We start from the raw sequence: 20,124 nt of genomic DNA, 5'->3' as shown, positions 1-20,124 counted from the left end.
ATGGAGGGTTAGAAATAGGGGGGTGGGAGGGGGAGAAGGGGGGAGAAGGCACAGAAAATAGCATAGAGGGTAGGTAGAAAATAGATAGGGGGGAGGGTGAGAATAGTGGGGGAAATATAGAATCTAAAGAACTTGAGACACGTGGTTATAAACTAAGGGGGGGGAGAATGGTGGGGGAGGAAGGGTGCGGGTGGAGGGGAATGAAGGGGGGGAATAGAACAACTGTAATGGTATAATCAATAAAATATATTTAAAAAAAAATAAGAATAAAAGACTACCTTAATTTGCACACACATGAATACATGAATATAAATATGCACACATGATCTTCTATGCTTCTGAGTAACCATCAAATAATAGTTTATAGATGGTTGAAGCACAGTGTGAAACAGGCTAAAACTAATATTCATTAATTCTACAAATTCTTACTGAGCTCCTCTTAGGTGTGAGGCACTGTTCTAGATAATGGGGAAATAGCAGTGAACAATAGAGATTGAGAAAAATTCCGCTTACATGGAGGTGATATTTTAGTAGAATGGGAGAAATATAACAAATATGCACACAGGACATTACGGAGTGTGTTACACAGTGATGAGAGGTGTAGAGAGAATGCAGAGCGCTGGTAGAATAAAGAGAGGAACACAACTTTACTTAGGCCTCAAAAAGCAAATACTGTAGGCCTCAATGAGCAAAGGCCTAAAGGAGAAAGGAAATCACATGGACATGTAGATCTGAGAGATGTACTATTGGAAGAAGTCACAGAAATTGCTCAACTCTGGTGTCTGGGTTTTATTGAAGAATAGCAAGGCAGCCCACAAGGCTGGAGCAGAATAAGGGCAAGAGGAGGAAGAGGCGAAGTTTGAGAGGAATCAAAGGGGATGGATGATTGAATCATACGTGGTCTTCAGCAGCCCACTTAATAATTTTTCCCATTTTTAAATTAAGGTATAATTTAAATACAGTAAAACCCATCATTTTAAATGTATGGTTCTATAACTATTGACAAATGTATTTGCACAACAATCAAGATAAAGACCAGTTCTATCACCGCCCCCCCCAAAAAAAACCTCTCCCATCACTAGCCCTAGGCAACCTAATTTGTTTTCTGTTCCTAGTTTTGCTTTTACCAGAATTTCATATAGATATAATCATAAGTATATAAATGGCTGCTTCATTTAGCGTAATGCATTTGAGATTCACCCATGTTATTGAATATATCAATTTATTCCTATTTATTGCTTAGTGGTATTCCATTGTATAGGTATATAATTTGATTATTCCTTTTCCAGCTAAGGAACACTTGAGTTGTTTTCAGGTTTTGGACTCAGGTTTAAGTATTTGTGTAAACATAAATTTTAGCCTAACTTTCCTTTCACTTATATGTGAATACCAAGGAGTGTGACTGTTGGGTCACGTAAGTATGTGTATATTTCACTTTATAAGAAAGTGTAAAATTATTTTCCGAAGTGTGTGCACTATCATAAATGATTCTGATCATTAATATGTGAGTTGCACTTGCTCTTCATCTTTGCCAATTCTTGGTATTATCTTTTTTCTTTTAAAAAGCCATTCTAATTGGTATGTATCTCCTGTGATTTTAGTTTGCATGTCTCTAATGACTAATAATGTTGAGCATCTTTTCATGTGCTTATTTGCTCTTGTGTATATCTTCTTTGGTAAAGTGTCAAATATTTTGCCCATTTTTAAACTTGGGTTATTTGTTTTATTATTGAATTTTGAGAGTTTGTTATATATTCTGAATATTAGATATGTGATTCTCAGTCTGTGGCTTATTTTTTCAATTTCTTAGCAGTGCCTTTCAAATGGATGTTCTTAATTTTGATGAAGTATAATTTAGATATTTATTATTTATGGATTATACTTTTGGTGTCAGATCTAAGAAATCTTTGCTTATTCAAGATCATAAAGATTTTCTCCTATGTCTTTTTCTAGGGCTTTAAAAGTTTTAGGTTTTATATTTAGGTCTATAATCCATTTTGAGTTAACTTTTTGCATGTGATGCAAAGTATAAATTGAAAGTTTTTTCACTTTGTGTTTTTACTGTTTTTGGTATATGAATATCAAATAATTGCAGCATAACTTTTTGAAAAGACTTTCCTTTCTCCATTGAATTGCCTTTGCATCTTTGTTGAAAATCAATCGACTATGTGCCAGTCTATTTCTGGACTATTTGTTTTGTTTTATTGATCTATGGGGGTCGTTTTGCCAATTCCCACACTGTCTTGATTATAGTAAGTCTTGAACTTGGATAGTCTAAGTGCTCCAACTTTGCTTTTCTTTTTCACAACAGTTTTGTCTATTCCACCTTTATTGCCTTTTTAAAAATCCTCATTCAAGAATATGTTCATTGATTTTAGAGAGAGAGGGGAAAAGAGAGAGAGGGAGAGAGAGAAAGAGAAAGAGAAACATCTATCAGTTGCTTCCTCTACCCCTATGCACCCCGGCCAGGGATCAAACCTGCAACTCAGGTATCTGCCTTAGCCAGGGATTGGACCTTTGACCTTTTGGTATAAGGGACCACACTCCACACTCCAATCAACTAAGCCACCTGGCCAGGTCTTATTGCCTTTTCATATAAATTTTAGAATTACTTTGTCAGGTCCCCTGCAAAAAATCTGCAAAGATGTTGATTAGAATCATTGTAAAGATTTTAGCTTTGATTTTGAGATATGAAGCCATTGTTGGTTTTTGAAGTAACAGGATGTAACAGTTGCTTCTGAGCCCCTGTCGTGTGACTGAGCCCAGTACCACTCCTAGAGACAAACCAGACTCAGGGGCCCCTAGCAGTGGTGAGGGGGCACCTGTTTATGGGCCCACAGGGAAGCAACTGTGCAAGTACACAAAATCCAGGACTGAGGCCTAGGCACCCACCCAGGGCAAGATTGTTCAGCTAGTTTCCTAACTGAGGCTCTGACACAGAGACACTGCAGTCCTGAGCCAAACATATTAGCACATCCAAGAGGGGACTAACATTCCTCCAGGCCAGCAGAGTTACTCCAAAAGTTTTATGTCTATGCACCATCCAGCACATCAGCACAATGTGCAGTGGAGTTGGCTTTGAGGACTGCAGTGGGTCTAGGCTTTTGTATCAAGTGGATCTAGGGTTTCGTGTTGGTGATTTTTAAGGTGCATGAAAAATATTTGGTCATTTTTTCTACAGAGCTTTTTAATACATTTTCTGACTAATAACATTTTCATACAACACTCCAATAAACAGTTTGTTTTAAAAAGGTAAAAAAATTAAGTAAAAAGAGCCCTGACTGGTGTGGCTCAGGTTGCTGCATTGATTCCTAGTCAGGGCACAGGCCTGGGTTGCAGGTTCTGTGCCTGACCTGGGAGCATATGACAGGCAACAGATCAATGTTTCTCTTCCTCTCTTTCCCCCTCCCTTACCTTCTCTCTAAAATAAATGAAATCTTTAAAAACATTTAAAAATAATCAAAAGATTTATTGAAAGACACAGGAAAGGCAAAAATGAAGGCATGGAAGTCAAGTTGGGAGGCTACGAAAGTCATTCAGGTTAACAGATACTGTTTTGTTGGATGAGGGTGGTAGTAGTGAAGTTATGAGAAGCATTTGAATTTTGCACATATTTTGAAGGTAGAATCCACAGTATATGCTCATTAAATGTGGATATGAAAGAGAGAAGTCAAGAATGATTCCAAGGTTTTGGCTCAAAACAACTGGAAAGGTTTTCTGCTTATTAAGATAGGGAATAGTGCAGAAGGAGAGAACAGGTTAAGTTTGTGATGTCTGTTAGACATCTAAGTGGAGATGATGGGCTAGCAATTTAAGTCTGGAAATGAGCAGAAGGGAGGAGTTGGGATATGTGTAGACAATATTTGAAGTCCTGATATCAGGCAAGATCATTAAAGGAGGAGAATGGATCTCACAGGGGAACAGTTGGTCTGACCCAACTTGGCAGCCACTCTCTGCTCCTGGCAACCAACCATCCTTATAGAGAATACAACTAGCTTACTGAAAAATATAGCTCACTGCTGGATAAAGTCAGTGAAGGCAAATAATCATATTTCTTAAACCACAATTCAGTTGTGATTTTGGTATTGTGAAACTAGAATTTCTAGCTTACTTTAATGGTTTGTGAAGATAACACTAAAATAATTCAAGTTGGAACTATCTAAAAATTGTGGATATATGGTCTCTATAATCATAATGAGGTACATTTATGTATTGGCAGCTGCTACATTAAGTTGTCGCAGAGATTCAATAAGATAAGGTGGGCTAAGGGCTCGGCACAGAGCTTAGCACATATTAACTGCACAACAGACAGTGATAATGAGGACAGCAGTGAGGATTATTCCATGGCCCAATGTAATGGTGTTATTTTTATATGTCAAGAAGCACATATAAAATAAAGACACAACTTATAAAGAGTCATTTTACTTTAATAACCTATTCAAAGTAATTCTTGGGGTAAAAGGTAGAAAGAATACCAGATAAGAACTCTGGTTCTGCTTTTACCAGGCTAAGGGTAAGTAAGAATTTTAAAATTGGCTTTTAAATCCTGCTATAATCTTACTTTCTTCATCTGCACAACGGGAATGATACTCTCTTCCTTATCCATTTAGTAGAATGGTTGTGAAGACCAAATCAAAAGATGGGAGGGAAGTATTAGGCTTTGAATTCCGTGCTCTTGTTCTCATTTAATGGTCTTGAACAACATCTAACATTTTCAATTGAGGAGGCACCAAAATGTAAAAGGAAACAACTCTGGTTAGGGAGGCAAAAATGCAACTTTGTTCTTTTCTGTTTGTGGGCACCAGCAGCAAAAGGGCAATAGCTTTGTGGCCATTCTCTCTCATCCATGACTCTCCAAAACTTGGCCCTTTTAGCCTTAGCTCTATTACACTGTGTTCTAAGTTTGTCTATTTTTTTTTATTTTTCTTTTTTTAAAAGATTATTTATTTATTTATTTATTTATCTTTAGAGGGGAAGGAGAGGGAAAGAAACATCAATGTATGGTTGTCTTTCGTGCATCCCCTGCTGGGAGTTGGCCTGCAGGGAACCGGCCTGCAACCCAGGCATGTGCCCTGACTGGGAATCGAACCGCGATTCTCTAGTTCGCAGGCCCGAGCTCAATCCACTGAGCTACACCAGCCAGTTAAATTTGTTTATTTTACTGTTCCCTGAGGAAGCCCTGTGCCTTTCTCCCTTTGTTCATTATTACCCAGCCCATGCCCTACCCTTCCCCATCCATCTATTCACCAGTCCATCTAAAATAAAATACTCTTCTACTTCCACCTTTAACCACCAAAGTTTTACCAATCCTCCAAAGCCTCTTCTTTGTGAAGTCTTTCTTGTTGCCTGCCTAGGCACAGATCATCTTCGTCCAAATATCTTTAGTATTCTGTGCTATTTGAATAGTTTTTATAATGTATCTTTTCCTGTGGCTATATTGTATTCCTCTAGCCTCTGTATTAGATAGTGAGCTCCTTAACGGTTGGGTCTGTATCTCACACTTGCTACGTAGCACTTGATTCAGCATTTTGCACATAGAAGAAGATGAACAAGTATTTGCTGAATAAGGGCATTAAAAGACTTGGGAATCAAAAAGCTTAGCTGAAACCTTCTCTATTTACTGAAAAGCCAGTAGCAAAAAGTAATAACCAGGGAATCGAACCATAGTTCATACATTTCTCTAGTTACTATGAAATCCATCTTTTAAACTGGACTATCAGTGCTATTTGAGCCTTTGCAGAGATGTTTCTACTAAATTGTGCTTTGGCCTTATGAGCTAGAATCTCATAAAGTTACAAGGAGCTTCTATAACATGACTTGCTATTGCTATTATGGGTCTTAGATACAGTTGGGGGTAGTATTCACCACGATGAATGGCTTCTTTTTCAAGTGAAACCACAGGAGACACTGCCTGAGGTCTTACTTGAATAATCTGGGTACCTCCTGAGGAACTGGCTGTTATCTCCTGCTACAGACAGAATGAAACATGTAGACAATCATAATTCCTGTTTTAGCCCAAGAGAAGAACACAACAAATTCTGTGGCTCATCCAGAACTAGCACATGCATTTGGTGCCTGTGCTGGATTATCTGTTGTCAACGTGTTAATCTTACCGTTGATTTTATCTTCTTTTATTTTCTCTGATACTATCTTTTATTTCTTTTGAAATTCATTTGAATTGCAGATATTTATGTAAGTTACTTGAAACTTACTTTAGAAAGAATATGTACATAGCTTAGTAAAATAGGGGAGATTTTTTGTCATTTCTTTGTATTTTTCTTTAGAAGAGTCTTAAAGCCTTTCTCAGTGTCATGGCCAAGGACCAGATCAAAATGCCTTCCTAGATTTTACTGATTTCATTCTAACAGTTACCACACAGCAAAATGAGGCCAAATGCCAAGGAATTTCCCTATAACCAAGATGATTTCACTATTCAATACTTCATTTTTCTACAGGATTCTGAAATACTAGAGATAATCATAATAATAAAAGCATTCTTGTTCCTAATGCAATTACATGGGTTAGAATTTCTGGTTAGAAGGGGAGGCATTGTTACTGTGAAAAGTCAGGTGACCAGCTTTCTAGTCTAGATGTGTCCAACCAGTTTGGCAACCATAGGCATACTGCATAATCTCTTTGGGTCTCAGTTTTTTCAGAGGTTGCACAATACTAGCTCTTCCCAAGGAGTCATTTGTTGGATAATACTATGCTAAAACATGCTAATTGGTGCCCCATGAAAAACAGGGTCGAGAAAATTTGGATTAAGACTGAACTAAATTAAGGTAAATATAAGAGAAATATTTTCCTAATGGTGGCATTTATAAGAGCCTTTAACTGCAACTCTGGAAGAGAGGGGTAAAATAACATTACCTAAACTCGTTTTTTTTGGAGCACCTCAATAGGCAAGTGCAAGTAATGACTAGTTGCAAAATATGACTGGTCCTGAGAGACCCAAGACAGCAGAGGAGTCAGTAGAAGCTACACTAACCCCCCAGGACCAATCTGGAATTACAACTAAATTGTAGGGAATCACACTGAGTGATGATCTGAACCCTCTTTGGAGAGAAGCCTATAACTAAGGACAGACGAAAGAAAACACTTCATTACAATGAGGCTGGTAGGGAAAGCAGAGGAGGTGCAAGAAGGTTGGCTGGGCTCCCATAGGCAGCAGCTGAAGTGTTGAGGAATATTTCAGCAGGTGGGAGGTTCCCCCTGAGAAGTGTGGGGTCTAAACCCCAAGCTGGGCTCCCAGCCTACAGTGTCAGAGCCAGGAAAGGAACCCAGATAATATCCAACTGTGAAAAGCAATGTGGTTTCTGTCCACCAGGGAGAGATGGCAGCAGAACAGAGAACCTCTTAAAGGGCCAATGCAAAAAATTTCCTTTGCAGCCACTTACTCTGGGCTCCTGCAATGGCGGGGGTGGGGTGGGGGGAGCGGCAAAATGGACTAGAGACATGCAAGGAGAGTCTGTGGCTGGTGGCTCTGGGGGGAGAACTGAAGTAACAGCCACCAGGATCCCTGTGCTGGGTCATTCCTCATAGTGCACAGGCTGTCTTTCTCCCGCAGTCCACTCCCTTCCAAGTGGCATCAGCCTGAGGGGAAGCAGTAGCCCGACTGGCAGGAATTACTTAAGCTCCACAGGGTGCTGAGTACAGTTTGGGGCTATATACTGATTAGTTTAAAAATTAAGGCAGATCTCTGGGAGCTCTGAGACTCTACCTGACACTCCCCTGGGCCCAGTTCAGGAAAAAGTTGGCCTTGGTGCACAGCCCGGTTCTTTCTGCACACCAACAGGTCTGGCAGAGGGAGCTACACACTGTGTATGACTGACAGTCCAAATAGGTTGCCCAGGGCCAGTCACAAGCAGCATCTGACAAAGGCCTGGAAGAGTCTTTGTAGAACTACCCAATACATAGAAACAAATACAGAGGCAGCCAAAATGGGAAGACAAAGAAACAGACTCCAAATGAAAGAATAAGAGAATTCTCCAGAATAACTAGGTGAAATGGAGGCAAGCAATTTATCGGATAGAAAGTTTAGAGTAATGATTATAAGGATACTCAATAGCATGAAAAAAGGCATAGAAACCATAAAGAAGGACCAGTCAGAAATAAAAAATGTAATACCTGAAATAAATAATATACTGGAAGGAATAAACATAGGTTACATGAAGCAGAGGGCTGAAATCAGTGATCTGGAAGACAAGGTAGAAAAAATACTTAAGCCGAGTAGCAAAACAAAAAAAGAATTTAAAAAAATTAGGAGAGCTTAAAAAACATTTTGGATAACATGAAACATAACAACATCCACATTATGGGAATACTAGAAGGAGAAGACAATGAGCAAGAGATTGAGAACCTATTTGAACAAATAATGACTGAAAACTTCCCTAATCTGGTGAAGGAAAAAGACACAGGAAAATCAGAGGTCCTAAACAAGCTAGACTCAAAAAGGCCTATTGTGGGACACATCATAATTAAAATAACAAGGCTTAATTAAAGACAAGGAGAGAATCCTAAAAGCTGCAAGAGAAAAAGCAGGTAGTTACATACAAGGGAGCACCAATCAGACTGGCATTTGATTTCTCAACAGAAACATTTCAGGCCAGAAGTGGGTGTTGTGAAATATTCAAGGTGATGAAAAGCACGGACACACAACTAAGGCTACTTTATCCAGCAAGGTTATCATTTAAAACCAAAAAAGAAATAAGTACCTTCCAAGACAAGAAAAAGCTAGAGGGGTTTGTTAACACCAAACTAGTACTGCAACAAATGTTAAAGGGCTTGCTTGAAGAAAAAGAAGAAAAAGAAAAATAGAGAAAAAAATCTAACAATAAAATGGCACTAAATACATAGCTATCAATAATCACCTTAAATGTAAATGGCTTAAATGCTCCAACCTAAAGACACAGGGTAGTTGAATCGATAAGAAAAGACCATATATATGCTGCCTCCAAGACACCCATCTCAGATCAAAAGATACACACAGACTAAAAGGGATGGAAAAAAGATATTTCATGCAAATGGAAAGGAAAAAAACTTGGGGTAGCGATACTTATATCCAACAACAACAACAAAAAACAACTTTAAAACCAAGGTTATAGTAAGAGACAAAGAAGGACAAGGCATCATGATAAAGGGAACAATCCAACATGAGGATACATCTCTAGTAAACACTTACACACCCACCACAGAACCATCTAAATATATGAAACAAATCCCAGTGGACATAAAGGGAGAGATCGAGAGAAATACAGTCATAGTTGGGGATTTTAACACCGCACTGACTTCAACTGATAGATCTTCCAGACAGAAAATCAACATGGAGACAGCAGCCTTAAATGGCACACTGGATCAAATAGATTTAATTGACATCTTCAGAGTACGTCATCCTAAAGCAGCAAAATATACATACTTTTCAAGTGCACATGGAATGTTTTCTAGGATAGACCACATTTTAGGACACATAACAAGTCTCAATAAATTCAAGAAGACTGAAATCATATCAAGCATCTTCTGACCGCAATGCTCTAAGCCTAGAAATCAATCACAAGAAGAACAATGAAAAACACATAAAGGCAGGGAAGCTAAATACCATGTTACTAAACAAGGAATGGGTCAACAATGAGATCAAGGCGGAAATCAAAAGACCATGAAATAAATAAAAATGAGACCAAAATAATCCAAAATCCATGGGACACTGGGAAAGTAATACTAAAAGGGAAACTCATAGGATTATAGGCCTATCTCAAAAAATAACAAAAGGCTCAAATAAACACTCTGACTTTACACTTAGAGAGACCTGAAAAAGAATAACAAAGCCAAAAGTGAGTAGAAAGAAGGAAATAATAAAGATCAGAGTAGAAATAAGAGTCTTAAAAAATAATAATAAAGATCAATGAATCCAAGAGCTGGTTCTTTGAAAAGATAAACAAAATTGACAACCCCTTAACCAGACTCATCAAGAAAAAAAGAGGACCCGAATAAATAAAATCAGAAATGAAAGGGGAGAAATAAGGACTGAAAGAAAAGAAATACAAAGGTTTGTAAAAAGATATTAAAAACAACTATATGCCAACCAACTGGACAACCTGGACAAAATGGTTAAATTCTTAGAAACATACAATCTTCCAAAACTAAATCAGGAAGAATCAGAGCATTTGAATGGACAGAGAACACCTAGTGAAATTGAAGCAGTAATCAAAAGAATCCAACACACAAAAGCCCTGGACCAGATGGCTTCACAGGTGAATTTTACCGAACATTCCAAGAACTAACACTTCTTCTGAAACTATTTCAAAGAATTCAATAGGAGGGAAGGCTCCCAAACTTATTTTATGAGGTCAGCATAATCCTAATTCCAAAACCAGATAAAGACACTACAAAGAAAAAAATTATAGGCCAATATCACCAATGAACATAGATGCTAAAAATCCTCAACGAAATATTAGCAAACAGAATACAGCAATGCATCAAAAACATCACACACCACTATCAAGTGGGATTTATTCTGGGACAGAAGGTTGGTACAACATTTGCAAATCAATAAGTATGATTCACCACAAAAACAAAATGAAGGATGAAAACCATGTGACTATCAATAGATGCAGAAGAAACATTTGATAAAATCCAGCACACGTTTATGATAAAAACTCTCGGCAAGGTGGGATTAAAGGGAACATACCTAAACATAATAAACACCATAATGAGAAACCCACTGCCAGCATCATACTCAGTGGGCAGAAACTACAAGCATCTTATGGGGAATCCCCTTAAGCCTGGGAACAAGAAGGTTTGCTTTTACCTCTCTTATTCAACATGGTATTGGAAGTCCCAGCTACAGCAATCAGACAAGAAGAAATAAAAGGCATCCAAATTGGAAAGGAAGAAGTAAAACTGTCTTTATTTACAGATGACATAGTGTACATACAGAACCCCAAGAAACTACTAGAACTGATAAATGAATTCAGCAAAGTAGAATACAAAATTAATATCCAGGAATCAGATGAATTTTTATATGCCAGTAATTAACTAACAGAAAGGGAAATTAAGAAAACAACCCCATTCACAATTGCTTCAAAAAGAATAAAATACCTAGGAATAACCTAACCGATGATGCAAAACACCTATACTCAGAAAATTATAAGCCACTGAAGAAAGAAAAAGAAGATACAAATAAGTAAAAGCACACACCGTGTTCATGGATAGGAAGAATTAACATCATTAAAATGCCCATACTACCCAAAGCATTATATAGATTCAATGCAATTCCTATTAAGATTGTAATGATGTATTTCACAGAACTAGAGCAAGTATTTCAAAAATTTATATGAAACCACAAAAGGCACTACATAGCAACAGTGAATCTGAGAAAGAAAAACAAAACTGGGCCCTGGCTAGTGTAGCTCAGTGGATTGAGCATGGGCCTGTGAAGCAAAGGGTCGCCGATTTGATTCCCAGTCAGGGCACATGCCTGGGTTGCAGGCCAGTTCCCAGCATGGGATGCATGAGAGGCAACCATACACTGATATTTCTCCCTCTCTCTCCTTCCCTTCCCCTCGAAAGATAAATAAATAACATATTTAAAAAAAGGAAAATGAAGTTGGAGGAATCACATTACCTAATATCAAACTATATTACAAGGCCACAGTAATCAAAACAGCATGGTACCGGCAAATAAACAGACACACAGATCTATGCAAGAGAACAGAGAACCCAGAAATAAACCCATACCTTTATAGTCAATTAATATTCAACAGAGGAAGCAAATACATACAATGGGCAAAAGACAGTTTATTCAATAAATGGTGTTGGGAACTGGATAGATATGTGCACATAAATGCAACCAGACCACCTACTTAACACCACACACACAAGAATAAATTCAAAATGGATTAAAGACTTAAACGTTAGACCTGAAACCATAAAAATTGCAGAAGAAAACATGGGCAGCAAAATCTCAGACACTGCTTGTAGTAATTTTTTATTCGATATTATCTCCCCAGGCAAGGGAAACAAAAGAAAAAATAAACAAATGGGACTAAAAAAATTTTGTATAGCAAAGGAAAACATCAACAAGACAAAAAGACAACCCACAGAATGGGAGAACATATTCGCCAATATCTGACAAGGGGTTAATATCCAAAATTTATAAGTGACTTACAAAACTAACACCAAAAAACAATGCAATTAAAAAATGAGCAATGGATCTAACACTTCTACGAAGAGGACATACAAATATAGCCAACAGACACATGGAAAAATGCTCAATGTCACTAACCATCAGAGAGATGCAAATTAAAAACCACAATGAGATATCACCTCACACCTATCAGAAGGGCTATAACCAAGAAATCAACAAACAACAAGTGCTGGGGAGGAGGTGGAGAAGGATCTGCCTTTGATCCAGTGACCCCTCTTCTGGGAATATATCTGAAGGAACCCAAAACAGTTGTTTTATGTTGAAAGAACATAAGCACCCCTGTGTTCATTGTAGTGTCATTTACAATTGCCAAAATAGGGAAGCAGCTCAAGTGTCCATTGGTAAATGAGTGGATAAAACAACTATGGGACATTTAAACAATGGAATAATAATACTACTCAGCCATAAAAGAGAATACAAATTTACCCTTTGTTGACGGTATGGATGGACCTGGAGAACATTATGCTAACTGAAATAAGCCAGTCAGTGAAAGACAAATACCATATGATTTCACTCATATGTGGATTGTAATGAACAAATTGAACTAATAACCACAACAGAGACAAATTCATAGTTAGAGGGCAGGATGACACTGAAGAGTGGGGGAAGTTAGGAATTGTAAGGATTGAGCACAACGGAGAAAGGACTTATGGACATGGACAACAGTGTTGTGACTGTGGGCTGGAGAGGTATTTAAGTGGACTAAATGGTAATGGAAAAAATACAATTAAAAATAAATAAATAAAATGATATATGACTTGTCCTCCCTCCCTCTCTGCCCCATCTTCTCACATGTTTACAGCTAGAGCATATATATTGAGGTACACTAAAAAATGTTTATGGGGTCTTCTATGAGTGGACAGGCTTTATCTATATCTGGAGAGAAAATTTAAGCCCATAGTAAATAAAGTAAAGCATCAGAAAAAGTACATACGCTCCCAAGCTCTAGATACAGAACACACAGTTAAGTGTGTATACTGACATTTAGCAAGTATAAGGTTGAAGATATACTATTGAGAGAGAGAGAGAGAGAGCATGTGTAAAAGAGAGCATGAAAGAGCAAGAACCCTAAAATTTTAAACTATATTTTTAAATAGCCCCAATACATGGCAACGGATCCTTCTTTTATCTAAACTTCTGTGAAACTTTGCACATGTGATTCCTGTAGACACATATGATGACATACAGCCTTGTATGACACACAGCCTGTTGAATGGAGTGAGCATGAAAGCATGAGCCTTGTAGGCATAAAGACAGAAGAATCTCAGCAATTCCCATTTCTGTGTGTGACTTCTCAATGAGCTTCAGTTCTTTTCACTTGTAGAGAAATCTCTAACCTTATAACTTGTTTTAGCAGTCAGTGAGTAAGCAGATATAAAGCAGCTAGCAGAGGAGTTGACACAGGAGATGCTCAACAAAATATTTTCTACCTGCCATAACTGACAGCCCTCAGTGTACAGAGACAGGGGCTTGTCAGGCACAGTATCTAGTGCATATATGATAGGCACTCAATAAGTGTTTGAACATGAATAAACTTTGATTTGCAAAGAGTAAAATATTATACATATTTGAACACAAAGCTCAAATATCACTTCTTCTTCACTTCTTCTAGAGTGTTGACTGATTCTCAAAGCTGTAAGTGATTTTTACTCTGCCCTTGAACTCCTTAAGTATTTTGCTTTTACTTCTCATGTTATTTTGCACATTTTCTCTTGATTTGCTGTTAGCTGTAGACATTTTGCATCTTCCCTATAAGATGTAATAATCTCTTTCAGCAGGCAAAAAATGTTTTATTATCCTTTGTTTATTTTCCAGTGCTCAGCACAGTTCTTGTTCAAAAAACATTAGCTGAATAAGTACGAGGTGGCCCCCTCTGACTGAGAATGACAACTAATAATAGACTTTTTCTCAGTTCAGGTGAGGCCCTCCAGGTCTTTCCACCACTCGTTACATGGCTTCCTCTTTTTCTAAGTGAATCTTACTATTAATCACCTGTCTAGAAAAATGATCTGGGAGTCCTTTTTTGTGAAACCACCCCGGGAAGTATTTGACACCCCTTCTCTGTTTTCACTGCACTTCAGGCAAACTTCCAGAATAACACTGTGTATGGTGCTGTAATTCTAGTTTTATAAGACTGTGAACTCCTGGATAGGAGAACTCACGTGTGCATCCCTATCCTCTAACAGATTTTGGGTACACACTAAGTATTGAAAAAAATTACAAAATGAGTGAATGAAAAAATGAGCCAAGCTAAATGGATTTCCCATATAGAGGCCCAGTGCAAGAGGCTGCAGAAGTAACTCACTGTATCTCTTGGTAGGTAAAGTGAAGCTTGAGAAAAGGGCTGAAACTACAATATTGGGAAAGGTTATCTTTCATACTAAAATGAGTCTAGGAAAAGTGAAAAGAAGTAAGTTGTAAGAGCTATTAATAGCCTCAGTATCAAGTGCAGAGGAAACAAACTAGTCTGAATAATTTTCTAAAAGTTATGCCCTACCTCCCGCTCTTCTTCTTGTTCTTTTCGAATCTGCTCCAAGCGAAACTGTTCTGCCATCTCTCTTTCATGAGCTTCCCTCTGTTGATAAAAGAGAAAGGGAACCAGCACTCAATAAACACAGATTTACTTAAAAAAAAAAAAAGTTCATTCCCAGCATGACCCAGAGGTATACTGCGGTACTGGAAGTATTTCTCTCTGGAACAAGAATAAAAATGAAAGCGACAATAAAGCACAGCTGCCCTGACTGGTGCAGCTCAGACGGCTGGCTGTCATCCTGCAACCCAAAAGGCGGCGGTTTGATTTCTGGTCAGGGCATGTGAATGGGTTACAGGTTCAGTCTCTGGTTGGAGTGTGTACAAGAGACAACCAATTGTTTCTCTTTCACATTGATCCCTTTCTTTCTCTCTCCCTGCCTCTCTAAAAATAAATAAAATCTTCCGAAGAATAAAAACAACCAATAAAGCATGAACTCAATGTTCATGTTGGGTTCCTATTCAAATATCTAGGAAGCTCTGGGTACTGCTGGATTCATCAGAACCTGCCTCTGGTCTTCCTTTCTAGTCTTTTCTGCTACATTTCCTGTTGCAAACATCAGCCTCTATCACACACTCCTTGTTTTCTGGCCCCTTGCTGCTAGCACATACTACTTTTTCTCGCTTACCCCTCTTTATCCAGTTCACATACACAGCTTCTTCTAAGAAAGCTTCTCCAGTCCATTCCCACTTCTTGGCTTTCCAAAAAAGCTAAAAAATTTCCACCGACCTCCTGTTCACTGACTACTCAGTGCTTCCCTTACAATATTTAGGGTCCTGCCTAAGTGTTAAAGCTATCTGCATTCTTGATTTAATCCACCTCACACCACATTGGGAGCCTTCTTTTGAAGGCAGAAGCTGTGGCTTGTTCATTTTACCTTTCTTCAATGCCCCGTACAGAAGCAGGTGCTCAAAAAGTGTTAAATAAACCAGTGGTTTTCACTCTAACTGCACATTAGAATCACCTGAAAAGCTTTTGAAACACTGCTAGGTTGAACCAGAGACTGACTAAAAATCAAGTAAAATAGACACAGGGCCCATTTTTTGTTACCATTTTTATGATTCTAACAAACTTTATCTTGTCAAAAATGAACCATACTTTTGGGACCAGGGGTAGAATTATATTCTTTCTGCTAAGTAATCTTGCTTTCTCCATTGCAAACCCAACATTCTCGGGGTCCAAAATGATAAAAGCATCCACACTTAAATAATAAAAATCATTTAAGATCGAGTTCTTTATCACAAAGTCTCTTGAGCAAACCTACCTTTGCTCTGTCAGCTTCAAGGGAAAGGCGATAGGCCTCATCTTGCTCTCTCTTCACATTTTCTCTGGCTTCACGTTCATCCTTAAAAGACAAGAAATGATTCAAATGTGTTTTACCAAATTACTTTTTAAAAGAAAATAACAACAATTCCCTTGTTTTACTCGTGTGAATTTACTATAAGTAAACAAGACAGTTTTAAGGTGTATAAAATATAAATAAGCAAACAAATAGTAAGATGAGCAGCTCGGTCCATAGTGAAAATAAGAATGTTTGAAGCCTAGAATATACCTCTCGCAAGCTGTGTGATCCTGGACAAGGTATTTAACCTTTCTAGGTCTCAGTGTCCTTGACTGTGAAATAGAAATATTATTTGTCTCATACAATTGTTTTGAGAATTAAATGCAATAATGTATAAACTGTCTAGCAAAGCACCTGACAGTATGTTTTCACAATTAGTTCTTCATTTTCCTCCTGATTTTTCTAAGATAATCTTGGAGATGGTCAGCATTTGACCGGGAGAAAGTAAAGAAGTCGGTTGCAACCTGCTGGTCAGCATAGAAAGTCTGAAAGCAAAATACCCAAGTTAACTTCAGTCCAACCATTAAAGCCTGGTTATCAAGTAAGCAGTATTTCCTCCCTATATTCACATTCATGACGTGTGATAACTTAGAAGATCTTTTAGAATATGTTTAGCTTCTGAAGTAATTATGCCACCTGAATAAATTTAAATTGTGATTTCCTATGAGATTAAAAATTAATTCAACTGCTATAACTTCTCATATGTTAAATTCTGGAGTATGGTCAATATATATGTACTTAAATTTAATAAATATAAACACCTATTGATATTAGGCTATAGATTCCCTTTCTGGTAATTTTGTGTAATACGCTGAATCATATAAAGTCACCAATATTCAACTATTTTGACCCATAAAATGGTATTTTATGTGGTTTAACTTAATACTTTGTAACTTTTTGTCTCCACTATTCAATATATGTTTACCCAAGGCTGAGTATATGCTGAGCATTGTCTTAGGTGCTCTCTCTAATTCCAGCCTAAAGTTCTCCTCCTTGAAGCTTAATACCACTTTTAGTTTGAATGACTCAACTAATTTCAAAACCTCTAGTATGAATAATAACAGTTCACAGATTTCCAATCTTGTGAATTAAAAAGTAGGAAGATTTACTTGTAGATGTAGTTGGCCTGAAGCTAATTACTCTACTATCTATGATGCTAGGGCAAATATGTGTTGGAACAAAATACGAGGAACAACGGTTAATCTAACTGACAGACCACACAGGCTGCAAAGCAGTCAGAATAATTTATATGTCATATAATATTACACATGAATAAAAATTGGTTTAAAAAACTTCTGCTTGGAGATTTGTACTTATTCATTATTATTTATATTTTAAAGAAACAGAAGCACATTCCTTTAAATATATTTTCACTAATTTCAACTGGATATTTTTCACTTTGGTTTATATGCTATGGCTTTACTCTGACCAGATATAACCAGCCTGATAGGACATAATTTGTGTGTTTCTTTTTATAACTTGCACTTGCCTTATTCATCACTCTCTAAACTCCTTTCTCCACTCAATACATGTTTGTACTGAGTGGTTACTTAATAGTTCAATTGGCAATGGCCGATCTTTATTTGATATGCTAATGTCTTCATTTTTTGAGTCATTGAGGAGGTTGGGAGACCGGTGTTCGTGTTCTAGCCCTGCCAGAAGCACACTGCGTGTTCTTGGGTAAATAATATCTCCCTTTCAGTCATTTATTAAGTTAAAAAGATTAAATTTCTAAGGATTTTATGTTTCTGTGGACAAATTTATTTTTACAAATTTAGATTTACCTAATAAAATCAGTAACTTGTAGCAGTAAACTTATCTTTTTATATTTCAAATGAAAAAATGTTTAAGATCTTTACAATTTTAATTTTACCTTACTTTCCTGACCCCACCCCTCCAAATTTGCTTAGGTTTCTCTTGTAACATTCTGCACCTTCCCTTTAAAACATTTATCACAATTGCATTAATTAGCATATAATTATTTATGTAATACAAGATTCTCCCATGACACTGTAAGCATCACAAAGGCAGGGACCTTTTCTATATTATACACCTCTGTACTCAAAGTACTGCACACAATATCTAGCTTTTGGGAGGTGTTTAATAAGCACTTGTGGAATAAATGGTTTTTTCAGGCACAAACTACTTATTGTCCGCAGTAAATATTGAGGGAAAAGACAGAGCTCATCCATAAAGCAGTCCTATCTGAGCCAATGAAATTGGCTGAGCAGAACTGACCTATTGTGGCACCATGAACACACAGCAAAGAAACTGTCTAAAAGCTACCACAGCTGGAAGCCCTTTGAGCACAAATATAGTTTATAATAAAAGCAATCTAAGTAAACAGCTCTGTTTTAAAACAGACTGTTGCAGATATGAAAGGCCATCAAATACAGGGATTCCCTATCACAAAATGCGGCACCTGTTGTGAGGGGACTTCCCAAACCAGCTAACTGGCTTCCCTCCCTTCTTCCCTCTCTCTCTCTTTCTCTCTTCCCTCTCACTAATATTCATTAAGCACCAATTTTATATTGGGCCTCACAGTAGCACTGGGAATGTAGAGGCAGACCATGGGAGAAGGTATGAATAATCATGCTTAGACAACCTTCATCATTATTCTATGGAGTTTACTGATTTATTGTGAAGAGCTCAGTGTTCAAGTTTTATTTTCCTTTTGTTCCTTAAATAAAGTGGTTCTCTCTACCTGAAAGATTTCCTGCTCCATCAGCTCTATCACTCAAAATCCTAACAGCTTTTCACTTGCTTCTAGAAATGTAAGAGACCAACATGTCCAGAAGAGCAACTATACAGATGAGAGAGCAACTCTCATGAAGAAAGAGCAACTCTCAGATGAAGAAAGTGAAACCATGTGAGAGTGATTTACACAAGACTACCCACTAAGTCAGATGCCGAGTTTATACCTGAATCCACATCTCCTGACAGCTTCCTTCCCCCACTCTCTTTCCCATAATCCAATGCCCTCCCCTTTGCCCACAGCTGTTTCTGACCATCGCAGATGGAAGGGCTGACTCAGGATGAATTTTCCTCAACTCATCATGTGTTGGTTGTTTGGGAACGGCTATTATTTCTTCTTTTCTGTCATACAGATTTTACACTTGTCTCCCCAGCTGTCCTAGTCTCATCATCTCCAATTTTGGGATTTAGAGAACACTGCTTTCCCTGTATTATTCTACATGATTAGATTTTTAAGAAAATCCCAGGTGTTTTGGTTAACATTTCATGTCTAAATGTGTTCTCATAACTTGTACATGGGCCTCTTGGAACTTCTCCTGTGTTCTAAAAATAATGTCCTTGTGAAGGATCCCCTTGCTAACTCTGAGAGGGCATATCAGACCAAGTGACTAGAAACACATGTTGATTTTGTGGAGGTGAATATCTGGATTATCAGGTTCCGAAATGTCTCAGGTGCGGCCTGGGGTGTGACTTGGCCTGCTTGGTATGAAAACACTCTTTGTCACAGTGAAGCGAGAAGCCAGACTGCTCAGAACTAACAGCCTCCACTGCAGCCTTGCACCTGCGGCATGCTTGTCATACTGCTTTGTGCTACACTCATTTGTACGTCGGTCTCACTGCTCCCCACCTGAGCTATAAGGTCCCACAGAAGGATTCTGTATTCTCCTATAACGCCCAGGGTACTCAAGCATTCATTACGTATTTGTTTGATGAAATAGTGAAATTTTTAGTGCTCCACAGTTACATTCCTGAAGTTCTAAGTATTCTTCAGACTAGTAATTTTCATGTAAGTATACTTCTTATTCTGACTATTATATGACTAGTTAAGAGTTCTGGAATCAGAATTCAAACCAAGTCTTTCTCTCCTCCACCAAAGCCTATGTTTCCCCCTCACTGTGCCATACTAGGTGGCTCAGTATAGTTTTATATGGCTGAGAAAGTAGCCACTGAATCAAATTTAACTACAACCCCTTAAAAATAATGACATTTAATAAGCTGTCAAATGGTTCCTAAATGAGGAACTTAACCAGAAATGAAATTTAGGTGTAACTTGTTAGTCCTCAATAGTGTTTAAGA

At 37.7% G+C, this 20,124-nt stretch overlaps 1 protein-coding gene across 1 annotated transcript in view; it reads right to left on the bottom strand.

Annotated features, from left to right (window-relative positions):
- Window positions 1-20,124, bottom strand: part of FAF1 (Fas associated factor 1) — a 432,339-nt gene that overhangs the window by 49,799 nt on the left and 362,416 nt on the right. The window contains exons 16-17 of the mRNA XM_037043313.1: window positions 15,997-16,077; window positions 14,700-14,777 (exon numbers count right to left, since the gene is read on the bottom strand). Of these exons, the coding sequence (XP_036899208.1) occupies window positions 14,700-14,777; window positions 15,997-16,077 (159 nt within the window). The remainder of the gene's footprint in view (window positions 1-14,699; window positions 14,778-15,996; window positions 16,078-20,124) is intronic.

This window comes from Sturnira hondurensis, unplaced genomic scaffold (assembly GCF_014824575.4).
Source record: "Sturnira hondurensis isolate 20B ecotype Veracruz unplaced genomic scaffold, ASM1482457v3 Scaffold0004068, whole genome shotgun sequence".
Taxonomy (NCBI): Eukaryota; Metazoa; Chordata; class Mammalia; order Chiroptera; family Phyllostomidae; genus Sturnira; species Sturnira hondurensis.
This window is presented reverse-complemented; position numbering and strand designations above follow the sequence as displayed.